General features: G+C 33.4%; 2 protein-coding genes across 5 annotated transcripts; both read right to left on the bottom strand.

Annotated features, from left to right (window-relative positions):
* Positions 1-369: 369 nt before the first annotated feature.
* On the bottom strand, positions 370-2,252 carry LOC108661593 (putative FBD-associated F-box protein At5g56560). Its single transcript, XM_088805755.1, has 2 exons — positions 1,692-2,252; positions 370-927 (listed from the first exon to the last, which is right to left on the bottom strand). The coding sequence occupies exons 1-2, from the start codon at positions 2,250-2,252 to the stop codon at positions 370-372; spliced, it is 1,119 nt and encodes a 372-aa protein (XP_088661881.1).
* Positions 1,686-7,075, bottom strand: LOC18601836 (F-box/FBD/LRR-repeat protein At1g13570-like). 4 transcript variants are annotated; one of them, XR_016025999.1, is made up of 5 exons: positions 4,167-6,898; positions 3,919-4,077; positions 3,436-3,787; positions 2,649-2,773; positions 1,686-2,373 (listed from the first exon to the last, which is right to left on the bottom strand). XR_016025999.1 is itself a non-coding variant. In XM_088805943.1 (5 exons), the coding sequence occupies exons 3-5, from the start codon at positions 4,986-4,988 to the stop codon at positions 3,512-3,514; spliced, it is 1,257 nt and encodes a 418-aa protein (XP_088662069.1). In that variant the 5' UTR covers positions 4,989-5,046; positions 5,866-5,936; positions 6,919-7,075; the 3' UTR covers positions 3,267-3,511. The 4 variants fall into 4 exon arrangements, 3 of the variants coding, with proteins under 3 accessions (XP_088662069.1, XP_017975854.1, XP_017975855.1); XM_088805943.1 differs by lacking the exons at positions 1,686-2,373; positions 2,649-2,773 and adding an exon at positions 6,919-7,075 and having other exon boundaries at positions 3,267-3,787; positions 4,167-5,046; positions 5,866-5,936; XM_018120365.2 differs by lacking the exons at positions 1,686-2,373; positions 2,649-2,773 and adding an exon at positions 6,919-7,074 and having other exon boundaries at positions 3,267-3,787; positions 4,167-5,044.
* Positions 7,076-12,952: the final 5,877 nt, after the last annotated feature.

The following is a 12,952-nucleotide window of genomic DNA, read 5'->3' as shown; positions in this document are numbered from 1 at the left end:
TGAACAAGTACCATTTAGATTAGGTCATTATCTATTAGATCGTCGTTATGGTATTACTTACTAAAATATACTGTTCAATCCGTCTCATATATATTGTCTTATTTTGATTTATGTCAATTTTTTAATTTAATTTAATTTTTAATTGATTATTTATTAAAATTTTAAAAAATGTTGATTAAAAATTTTGAACAAATTAATTATCAAATGTATATTTTTTAAAATTTAAGGTTTTTTTAAATATACATTTAAAAATTAATTTGTTCGGTAGATAATCTTGACCAGAGTTGAAACTTTGGAACCTCATTCTGAGTTAAACTTGGATTGTCAAAACTAAAATGAGCCAAATAATATTGGTGGAGTAATGCAAAATTACCAAGAAAAAGTTGAGTATCTCAAGAGCTGGGAGCTGAGAAGGAATGGGCAACAATCTGAGGACACCATGCTTCGCTGAACTTGATAAATCAGACATGGAACGTCCGGAGTCCCCAAGCTGATAGTAAAACTTACCAAATTTAGATTATTTTCAATGCTGATATTTTCCAACCCCGTACCAACTTCTAGGTATTTAAGATTTGGTCCATGAGTTTTAAGATGCCTCAACTGGGCCAGTCTCTCAAGAGAAGGGCAGCTCAGAATGAAATTTTTGCTTTTATCTTCATTAACATGGTCGGCCATGAGGTAGGGGCAGGCATTGGCAAGGTGCCGAGACCTTTCAGAGCTGTTGTTTGTAGGCATGGAATCAGGTTCCACGGACTTGAGATTTGGCGCATCAATTTTAAGAAGATGCCCCAATAAGTTCCAAATTCGTAACAAGGGTAGTCTCTTAAGAGCAGCGGGACACTCGAGGATAAATGTTTGAAGTTTGTTTACATCAATCTCAAGTCTCAACATCCTTGAGGTGGAGGCTGGCAAGATCCCAAGTACTTTCTGCATGGATATTTGCACAAACAGAAGTAAGTTCCATGAGCTTAAGATTTTTTCCATGAATTTTGAGATGCTTCAACTTGATAATTCTGGACAAGGTCAATGTCTCAAGAGTAGCTAGGGCACGTGAAAATTAACTCTTCGAGCTCCTTAATTACAAATTTTAACAACAATGAGGTGGATGTTGAAGTTGAAATTACTTCAAGGACTCTTGGAGCGGAAACCAGAAACCAATTGAATACTGATAGCTACTGTTTGTTTTTGCTTGCGGCAGTGCTGAAAAATGGTGTTAGAAGGCCCATTGTGTAGTCATGCTTTCTTGTTTGATTTAAACCCTAGTTTATGTATTTATAGGGTTACAAGTTGTACTAAAGTATTTAGTTGTTTACCTTCCACTGGACATTGAACAAGAGTCCTTAACCTTTGTTTTTGGTATAAAATCCTTCTGTCTCACAATTGAAAATTTGACAAGCCGAGGATTGGTACACAATCATTGTTTTAGAGGATATTCTCCCACATGCGTCTTCAACATATATACACTTAAAGAGAGCTTCAAAGAAGATGGGCAAAATTCAGGAGAGACGAGATCTCTCTAGGTCTAGTTACTAAAAATTTTTAAAACGTGGAGTATTTTCAAGACCGAATCCACTTTTTGAAGAGGAACTAAACTTGAGGTATTTAAGGTTTGGTGCATGAATTTTAAGATGCCCCAACTTAGGAATGCTTAGCAGGGTCAATCTCTCAAGAGCAGCGCAGTCAAGGATTACCCTTTCAAGATCATTTTGAGATATTCGAACAGGATGGAGGTTGAGGGAGGCAAGAAACTTGAATCCTTGGAACATTTCAGGAAGCTTGATTTCACAATTGAAGAGCTGCAAGTGATTCAATTGTTGACAGGCAAACAGTGAACAAATCAACGTGAGAGTACAGAGACTGTACTGCATCTCAAAAACCAACTCCCTAACACCTTTCCTTGATAGAACGTCAATCCAATAAAAATATGTTCGATCCGAGTAGATATATCTGCTTCTGAAACTCAACTTGTCAATGTTCCCATCGTGGTTAAGTAGGTATTGATTGATAGTTGAGCTAATCAGATACCATATGCCTTTTCTACCATCCCAGTCAATTGTTAGCTGTGAAACTGAACACCAATTATATCTCCACTCTTTCGATAAGATGCTTGTCTTAATTGCATCCTTCATCGGTAATTTCTCAAGGATGAAGTCTAAAATCTCCGCTGAAAGATAGCTGAGTCTGTCCAAGTTTGTTTCTTGTAAATTTTCAGTATTTTGAGGCTGCTTCTCCTTCACTCGAATGTAATCCATAGAGCAAGAAAACCAATTCATCCTACATTAATTTCTCTAATAAAATTAAATAAATATTCTCATTCTCTCACCCATGCGTATGACTGTAACCAAACCACCTGTTTGTTTACTCCCTGGTTACCTGCAGTGGCCAAAATATTAAAAAAAAAAAAGAAAATAATTGTATTTGAGAACTGCTGGGAGAAGTAAACCTAATATTCCTTTCCATCAAACAATATTATTATTAAGACCTACGAATATAAAATCTTCTTTCATCTTATTATTTAGGAATAATAAATCTCTCCCCTGAGTTAAATCAGAAATTGTTTCTCTTCTCTCGACATAAAGGCATAACATGAACCTAATACGAAAACTGAAATCAACGAAAAGGAAAAAAAGTATAATTAATTTAATTACCAGAGTGATGGGCTATACAGAAATCAAGAAGCAGTAGTGGTAATTGATAGGGGGTTTCACGGAAGTCGACGTGGTCCTGGCATTGGCCAGCTAGGCTTCTTTTTCCTTGTGTACACAAAATTGCCCTTCGAAAACCCAACATAAATATATTATTGAATTTCTCACATTAGGCAATATATGCACCATATTTGATAAAAGCCATGTATTCAAAGTGAAAGTCTATTCCTTCTTTTACTATTATAGTCCCTTTATAAGTGAGGTTTAAAAATGATCAAAAGACTTTTCAGTTCATGTATTCTTTAATTTTGTTCAATTTAATTAATATACTAAAAATCGAAGTAATTTAATATCTTAATTTTAAAAATTACGTCAATTTAATCACTCTTTCCTAACGACATCTAATTTTACTGTTAAAAGATGACGTCAGTACTGATGTGTCACATTTTGATGACATGACGTGAGATGATGACATGCCATACCACGTGACACAAGAGTTATGACGTGACAATGCCATGTGGTACTATACGATGACGTGATAATATTGCCGTGACATTTACATGCTGACATGTTAGCAGATATCCTAAACATTATAGCCCCCATCTTGAATAAGACATTCACTCAATGCTTCCAACATAATCTCCATCTCTTATTAAGGAAAAAATATCATTTACACTGCAATGCCATTCATGTTCTTCTAGTTTTCTACAAAACAAGAAATACTCTATAGTAAAGAATGCTGAGATATAGGTCAACGCTTGACAGTTACAAGGTGCGCTAAAAGTCGCACCTGTTACATGTTGAACCCTTCTCACTTTGCAGTAACAACCATTGAGGATCCCTTTCACCTGCATGTCATAGCTGGCCTACAAAGATAAGCTCGTAATCTTCAACTTTTCAGAAGCTCTCTCAACATGCAGCAACAATGATTCAGGAACTCTCTCACTTCCATATTTTACTACAGTCAATGCCTCAAGGACAGGAGAATGAGCAAGTATGAGCTTTAAAAATTCCAATTCAGGTCTGGTGCCACAGAGGCCTCTGATCCTCACCACTTTAAGTTGGCTGAAGAAGAAATTATACAGGCACTGATCTTTCAGAAAATCAACAACAGGTCTGATGACCTCATTTGAATGGCCAACCTAAAAGGGCAACAACACATTAAGTCAATAAGTACAAATAATTTATCAAAAAAGAAAGAACAATGTAGTAAATTGAACTGGGGTATAATATACTCATATCAAATACTAGAGGATATTGGGAAATGACTAACCGATATAATGAGTTCCTCTAAATTTGGGGAGCTTCTAAGTATGGAAAAGAAAGCTGCAACATCCTTAAAACTATTAAATCTTACTTCTTTAAGGTCAAGAACCAAAAGATTAAGGAGTGGTCTTGGAAGTCTCACTGGTAAAATGCCATTAGCAAGAAACTGGAAACAAATGCAAAATTTCTATTACCTCAGTAACAGAAATATACCGGTAAGCTGCAAAAGGATGAAACGGAAAAGAAATATTTTACCTTAATAAAATAAGAGGACAAAGTGAGCTTCTTGATACCATATAGACAGCCCAAAACTCTGATTAGGTTGGAAGGATCCCTTTCCTCTGACCAAGGCATAGATCTTCCATCCACAGGGATCATGCGAATATCAACACTGGCCAAAAGTGGACTGCTTTGAAGAAAGATATCTTCAAATTCAGAATCTATTTTCAAGTACTTCAAGTTCTGATTGCGGATTCTAAGAATTGCTAAATGATCAATGTTCAATAGGGTCAGTCTCTCAAGAGCAGGGCAGCTAGTAATCAAATATTCTAGGGTCTCGCTAATAATGGAAACCTGAGCGAGCTGAAGACTTTTGAGACAATTAAAACCTCTGAATGTGGGTGGGAGCTTCAAAATGCAGCCATGAAGCTCTAAGCAGATTAGTCGAGGACAAGAAAAAAGGCACGAAGGCAATTTAAAACGCCTAATAAAACTGAAGTCCTGAAGAATTAATTCCTTGATACCTTTCACCGTCAAATAATTTATCCACTCATTTAAATCAGAATGGTCTGGATAGCAATAAGCAGCAAGCTTAAACTTCTCTATTGGGCCATTGTGATTTGATTGAACCAGGTGAAAGATTCTCCTAATCTCTCCCCACCTGGTTTTGTCTGGCAAAGAATAGGGGAAGCATTTATCGTCAATAACAAACTGCGAGAGGCTAGTCCACTTATATCTCCACTTTCTTGATAAGAGACTAGTCCTAGCCACATCTCTTAGTGGCAGGTGCACGAGGATGCTGTTCAATACATCCCATGGTAGATTGCTAATCCTATCTGACTTCACTGGCTTTTCCATTTCATTCCCTTTAAATTTCTGAAGCTAACTAATCTGCTTGCTTAATAATTCTTCAACTGAAATAAATTCGTTCAAAGTATTAACTATAAATTCAATGTGGAGGTAAAATGAAAACAAAGCTTTCAATTGACATGTCTCTAAGGTGACACCGAATAATAGATAAACAGATATGCTTATCAAAAAAAAAAAAAAAAGATAAACATATACATCATCAGATGGACAAACAAGCTCCAAACGATAACAAAACTAAAATGCATGTGTGTAGATTCATTATCACATATCACGAAGCATTTCTTCAGAACTTAAAGCATGAACTACATCCCCTTTGCCCATGAGTTGGCCAAGGATAAAAAACACACTCTTACAAAAACTTCCTCCCAGAGGAACATAACATACCCTTGAAACCTTAAACAATTACTTCTTTAGAATCAACAAGATGCCCAAGCTTAAATCCCAAATCATCAATTATCCAATACATGCTAACTTCCCAATGAAACAGAGCATAATATAACAATCTAGTCCAACTTACAGAACACATTATATGACTTGTTTACAACTAATTAACAAAATGTGCACAACAATTAGACTCCCCTAAAACTGGATGAAACTAATCACCTTATATGTCATAATAAATCCTGACTGAGATTTCTGATTGGAGTTCACCTAGGAGAGATTATCCGTACCGAGAATCAACATACTTGACCAATCTTTCTTATTCATTTCAACTAAAACTGTTTGTTATAAACTCCATCTTCTCTAATAAAGTATGTCTTCTTATACACAAAGTCATTAAATTGAATATACATACATTTCATCAAAGACAACAAACCAAAAAAGAATGACAATAAATGATGACGCACTAGCCAGATACAACCCTAAAATTCCACCGGGTCAAATGGAGAACCATCTAAGGACTCACCAATGCCTTTATGTTCCTCAATTCTAATCCTACAAAATTTCAAATGATGCAGTATTAGTATTTTTTTTTTCCTTTCATTTTTTGAGCACCAAAATCCTTAAAAAATTAATGCCCATAGCTTTGCTTGTCATCATGGTTTTACAAATTGCAGCCAGATGTAGATATCCTTAGTCATGGTTCTCTAGCTCCAACTAAGCTCATTTATGCCATCAAACTTAACAATATGCTAACTTACCATCTACCAATCCATTCTTCCTAGCCAAAATCTTACAAGAAAATGTCATGCCTCAACCTTGTGAGAAAAATACTCTGATTCATACTGTCATGGCATGATCCAAGAGGCGGGCACACACATGCACACACACAAACACGTATAAATATTCACAACCAATCAACTATATATCCCAACCATCCCTCTATAGCACAAGTTGCTTCCAGACATAATCGCCCCTACTTCCCAGTTAATTAGCACGGTTGTAACATTATCGAAGAGTTTTTTGCACAATCCACATATCTTCTACATTTCTATCACAATTTAAAAAAAAAAAAAAACACAAAAACAAAGATCTAGTAAGATTACTTCTTTTACAGGTATCTACACAAAAATAACCTTGACTTCATCTTTAAAGAGCATCATTATTTTTTTTTTAAAAAAACGTTGAATAATGAATGAAAATCTTCCCTTAAACTAAAATTTCATGAACTTTCTACCACTCCACTGCTAAATTCGTTAAATTTTGCAATCTCAGGGAAAACCAAATTTTTTCTAATTCCATTTACTGAAAGAAAAGAAAAAAAAACAAATTTTAACAAAATTCTCTACACCAATTTTTTTCCCATACACTTTCTCAGCAACCAAACAGAGATAAAACCTCATATGGAATATAAACACAATATAATTGATGAATAAAAAAAACAATCTCACCCGAAAATAGATGAAAAAAAAGAGACCCATTAATGGAGATAGATATAAATTGTTAAAGAGTGCGGCAGAAGTCTGAGAACAGTTACCAGAGCATCAGAGATCAACCACTGGACCCGCCTTGGGAGTAAATACTGAAAAACAGTTCAGTTCTTACTTTTTATAGATGGAAAACTTGGAAAGCTTCTCCCTTCCAGAAAGGAAAGCCCATGACCCTGACTCCCTGAGCCGTAAAGTTAGTTTAGGCCTTGCCCCGTGCCCGAAAACAAAGCATAGTTAGTTTCGTGATATGAATTGTTCCTTTCTCCTCCTTTTCGTCTATTGGGCTGCAAACATCGAAACTTCGAGCTTTCATGCCATTGCAATTGTCAGAGCCCAATAACAAAAATAAAATACCACTATTCGGAATCGAATTATGCAATTATCACCCATAAATGACATTGATCCAACTGACAATAATATATACAAATATGACACTTACAAACGTGACCAAAAATCAAGATGCAATGTACCGTTGATCACTGGCTTTTTTTTTTTTTAAATACCCTTATTTTTTTAAGTTTTAGTCGAGATTACAAAGAGATCTATTAGTTTTTAAAATAAATATTCCACTTAAAATTTTTTTTTCTCATTGAACACTTAAGTCTAGTTGTTAGTCAATTGTTAATGTTTTTATCAATTGGATGACGTGACAAAGATAAAAAGATAATTTTACCATTGATTAATTTTTAAAATTACTATTATATAATTTTATTAATTTAAAAAAACCTCCCCAGACGAGGAGCATTGAAGCTCCTTTGGAGAGCCCCAATCGAGCTCTTTAAGGAAGCACCGGTGCTACTCTCGGGTGCACATTGAGACTCCCAAGGGAACACCAGATCTAGTAAAACTTAGAGAGTGTGAGTATTTTACTTTTTTTTTAATATTTGTTTTATTTTTGTTTAAAAAATTTAATTTGAATTTATATACGAAATTTAGAGTTAATTTTTTTAAAAAAAGAAATAAACAAATAAGGTAGTCTGGCCTTTCCATTCATATTCCTACTTGCTATGGAAACAAAATCAAAGATTTGTAAGTATTTCCATATCTACACACATCTGGGTGCATTGTATGGTTTGACTAAAACAAACTAATTACTATCTATTTTCATCTTCTAAATTTTCATTATTTTATCAAACTCAATTCTAATAATTCAAAATTTTATTTTTATATTATTTTCATAATTATTTTATTTTTATATTCATTTTGAAAAATCGTGAGATAAATATTATAATTATTTTTTTTTATTTTTTATTTTATTTGTTCATATGATCATCCATTAATAGTCATGTCAACAAATGTCATGTTAATAGTTTTTGGCCTCGTTAATAAGTGTCATGTCAACATAAATTGTTACTAATCCAATCAATGCCATGTTAGTATGATAAATGCTATTTTAACACATAATCAATGCCATATCAGTAAAAAAATGTCACATCATAACTTGTGAGTCATGAAATTCAACTGTTTGACTTAAGAATTGTTGTCATTAATGTTTTTGGTTTAGGTGCGATTAACCACTAAGATATATCTGTCTTTTTGCTAATGAGGTCTTACATTTGATTTAAGTTCATTAAAAAGAATAGGTTCAATATATGGAAACATATTTAGATCCAGAAGTTCATTTATGTGTGAGGAAACACCCATTTGGTTGTTACCTAATTAGTTATGCGTCATCTTTTAACCTTACTAAATATATTTAGCTCAATATTCAATTTTATTTCCTTGACCTGTTTTCTACTTTATTATTTTATTGACTTTGTTAATTTATTTTACTTTGAAACAAATAAAAATTCTTTGGTAACCAAAATTTTCCAAAACCTCCAACTCTTATGACATAATTTTGAAAGATTTTCTCACCTATAAATTCCAAGAAGTCATCACTTTTGGCATCATTGATATTCTATCATTGAAATTTATTTATTTATTTGTGTCTTATATTTTTATCCATTTATTTAATTATCTCTGCTATTAATATTTATGTAAATCTTTTGTATGGAAAATTTCCAAAATCTCTAATCTTTTAGCATAATTTTGGAAAATTTCCTCACTTAGAAATTCCCAATGAGCCATCCCTTTTGGCATGATGATTTGCACAAATTAAATAGATATTTTATGACATAAACACATTTAGGTTGGCTTATTTACCATTATTATTAATTACAATTTATGTCTTCTATAATCCTAGAACAAAGATATTTAAAAATCTCTATAAATTAATACTCTTGAGATTATGAAATTTATTAATTAATCGAGAGATTATTTGATCAATAAATTAATAATTTATTAATTTATATATTAGTTAATAAAAAAATTAATTTATCAAGATATTTTTTATTTTTTTCAAAACATTGAACTTAATACATGTATTGTATATTATGATTATACGAATGTTACCAAATTATTGAATTACGAATTATTATTATTCGTGACGAGAAATTTATTGAAAACATTATAAGAAAAGAAGATGAAGTTGAAAATGATAGTTTTGTACTAGAGCTTGTCTCACGCAAAGATGCACTTAAAGCAATAATCATATTACATAATTTTCTCTTATAATACGAGAACACTACATCAGAACTTCTTAATGCATTAAGAAAAGTTATAGATGAGGTCCAATGAGACATCAATTTTAAGAAAAAACAAGTAACATTATAATCATATTGAGTCATACATATATATATATATATATATATATATATATATATATATATATATATAATTTTGATGTATAAGGAGATTATTAATTTATATATTAAGTGTTTTTTTAAATATATTCTCTTATAATTTAGCGAAATATTAATTTACTATGTTGATCCCTAGGCAGGACCAATTAAAAATATTATTTAATTGAAATTATTAATTTATCAAATGTTAAATCATAAATGTTTTACTATATATGACAAAGAAACTAAAATAATCTAAAATATAGAACAATAAAGATATCGTAACCAAAGAAATTATCAATTTATCATTAAGTTGATTAAAATATCAGAAGAAAACAAGTAAGTATCAAAAGGAAAACTAAAAAAAGGAAACTAAAGCTTACCTTAGGCTTAAAGATCCAAAAGAAAACAAAAAAAAAAAAAAAACTTTCTTTCACCTTGCCGATTGCTCTCTCTATTTTGCTTGATTTTTGTTTTTTATTTTGCTTGATAGTTTTATCAGTATCTTCTACTTGTAATCATGTATCCTTGGCTTTGATACTTGATGTGTGTTTTTTTATTATTGATGGATGGGTCTTTATGGAACCATTTTAGTCGAATTTGTTTAAAATTTTTTTCCTTAAATTTTCACTGAATTTAACTTGTTTTTTTTTTTTTAAAAGATGATCAGATAGGAACTCTTTTTAACATTATCTTGTTTTTATTTTTTTATTTTGTATTGTTTTCTTTTTTTCCCGTATAATTTTTTTTCTTTTTTTAAGAGGAAATTTTATTAAGATCAAACCATTCTAAGAAAACAAACCCTTATCATGTCATACACCTTTAATCTCCTAACTTCAACTGAAGGACGAGAATAAATTGATTTGACTTCTTCTAAGGTAAAACCTATGTTCGCCACATGATCAGCAATCATATTCCCTTCTTGATAAATGTGCAAAATTTTAACCTCCCATTGCCGTTGTAAGAAGGTTCTGATGACTTGGAGTAAATCTGAATTTGCATAAGGACGTGATGACGGTGTAGTGATAGCATTAACCACCATCCTATTATCAACTTGAAGCCAGATCCTTCTGAAGCCCAATTCCCATGCAAGTTTAAGACTGTGATATATATACTGCCACAGTTTTGCTTGATAGGCAGAATAGCTATCAAGCTTCACCGTAAATCCCCTTAACCAATGTCCATCGGAATCCGATATTGCACATCCCGCTGCAGCAGTGTGCCCCATCAGAGTTTAATGCAGACCAACCTATTATCGGTGGGTTCCAACCAATAAAAACCTCCTCCTTCTTGGAACTTAAAGAATTTATGCTCTCCGGCAAAGAAAAAGTAGCGGTAATGGAAACTACCATGGTAGGAATCACATTTAACTTGCTTTCCACAGGTTGTATCTTGCCTTCGAAAATATGTAATTTCTGCCACTTCCATGTATACCAACATATGGTCTTAAAAACAATTGACCAAGAGTTGTCAAAAGCTAATTGCTGCTGGTTTTTAAGTTCCTCACTTACCATGTTGACAATGGAAGAGTTAAGAAATGGTCCCACTTGCTCTGTGGGATGACTTTCATCCAAATTATGTTTGCAACTGAGCAATCCCTTAATAAGTGAAGAATTGATTCTTCCCCACAGCCACACTAGAAGCAATTCGGATTATTAATCATTCTTCTGTGTTGTTGTTCCTTATTAATGAGAATTTGTCCATGCAGGTAGTGGAGTAGAGACATTTTGATTCTTTGGGGACCATGCCATTTCCAAGTAATGTTTCACACTCCACTTGTTTGTACAGCTTCATTTGTTGACTGTGTTCGCAAATATTCATAGGCTGAAGCTACTGTATGGTCACCTGATGAAGTGAGGGCCCAATACAGTTCGTCAGGACTGGGAGTTAATGAAAGAGGTATGGACACCACGATCTTTCTGGCTACATCCTTTGGCACATGCTCCAGTAGCTTATCCTGATTATATTCTCCATTTGGTGCTGAGAATTCACGAACCTGGACAACTTTCACTTCATGCTTATTTAACTGATTTCCATTAGTTAGTAGTGTTGAATATCTGTCTAGAATCTGATAGTAACCCCATCTCTAAGTGCCCATTGTATGTTGACATTAAATGCCTAACAAAGCCTGCTTAGCGACACTTACAATGCCAAAGCACCTTGCCGATGAATATTCCTGGGATGCCTATCCACTTCAAAATTATATTTACCTTTTAACACCTATACCCATAAAGCTTCCGGCCTGGTTAACGGTTGCCAAATTATTTTCAGAAGGAAAGCGTCATTCATTAATTTAAGACGTCGAATGCCCATCCCTCCTTCTTGGTGAGGTTTGCATAAATCTAGCCAACAAATCAAACGGACTTTTCTGTTATCAACATCACCACCCCCCCCAAAGAAAGGTCTTACATAAGCCTTATATTTTCTTACAAATATCAATTGGCAAAGAGACCATTTGCATAGTATAGTAGGGGATGGTTGTCAAAACAGATTTTACCAAAGTAAGTCTACCAGCAAAAGGTAGAGAAGAAGCCTTCCAAGAGCTTAATCTACTCTGCACTTTATCTACCAAATAGCTGAAGTTATTTATCCCCTTTCTACTGTTAATCAGTGGCACCCCAAGGTATTGTCCCAAATCTTCTGAATAGATAAAGTTTGAGCACATTTTGATCTCATTGATACTTCTGCTATTGACATTCTTTGAACAACAAAAGGTAGCCTCTTCCATGCTTACCTTCTTGCCTAAGCAAGCATAAAAATATGCTAAAACACCTTTTATAACTTCCATTTGGGAGACAGAAGCTTCTGCAAACAAAATGAGAGTATCTACAAAAAACAAGTGGGTTAAAGGTGGACATCTTGGACTTAATTTGACTAGTTTCTAGTGCCCTTGAGAGACTGCAGATTTGATTCCATGCGAAAGTCTCTCCATACATAAGACAAATAAATATGGTAATAGTGGGTTACCTTGTTTGACACCTTGAAATGGTATGAAGGATGTTAAAGCTGAAGCATGCATTGACTTTATCATTTTGTCTGTTATGGCTTTGCTTCGTTGTACTGGTTGTTGAGTGTTTTGCACAGGTGTTTATGATGTGTCATTTTGCATGCTTAGCCTTTGATGCAGCTTAACACTTGTCTCTTGTGTTAACAGCGGTTAAGCTTATATAATTTGTATAAATATTTTGCTTATAGCTGAATGAAAGTAGTGTAGAACCTTCAGCTAATCCTTCTCTGTTTTATCAGTTTTTTACTCCATATGAGAGCATCATATGTCATCGTTTGCTCTGTTATAATTCAACAAATATTTGTCTTCTCTCAAAGTTTCCTTACATGGTATCGAAGCAGACAATCGGTCCTTGTGCCTGCTAAAGCCTCCTTTTATTTATCAAAAGTTCATTCTTTAGCACAATGTCAA

Source organism: Theobroma cacao, chromosome 4 (assembly GCF_053813885.1).
Source record: "Theobroma cacao isolate CCN51 chromosome 4, ASM5381388v1, whole genome shotgun sequence".
Taxonomy (NCBI): Eukaryota; Viridiplantae; Streptophyta; class Magnoliopsida; order Malvales; family Malvaceae; genus Theobroma; species Theobroma cacao.
This window is presented reverse-complemented; position numbering and strand designations above follow the sequence as displayed.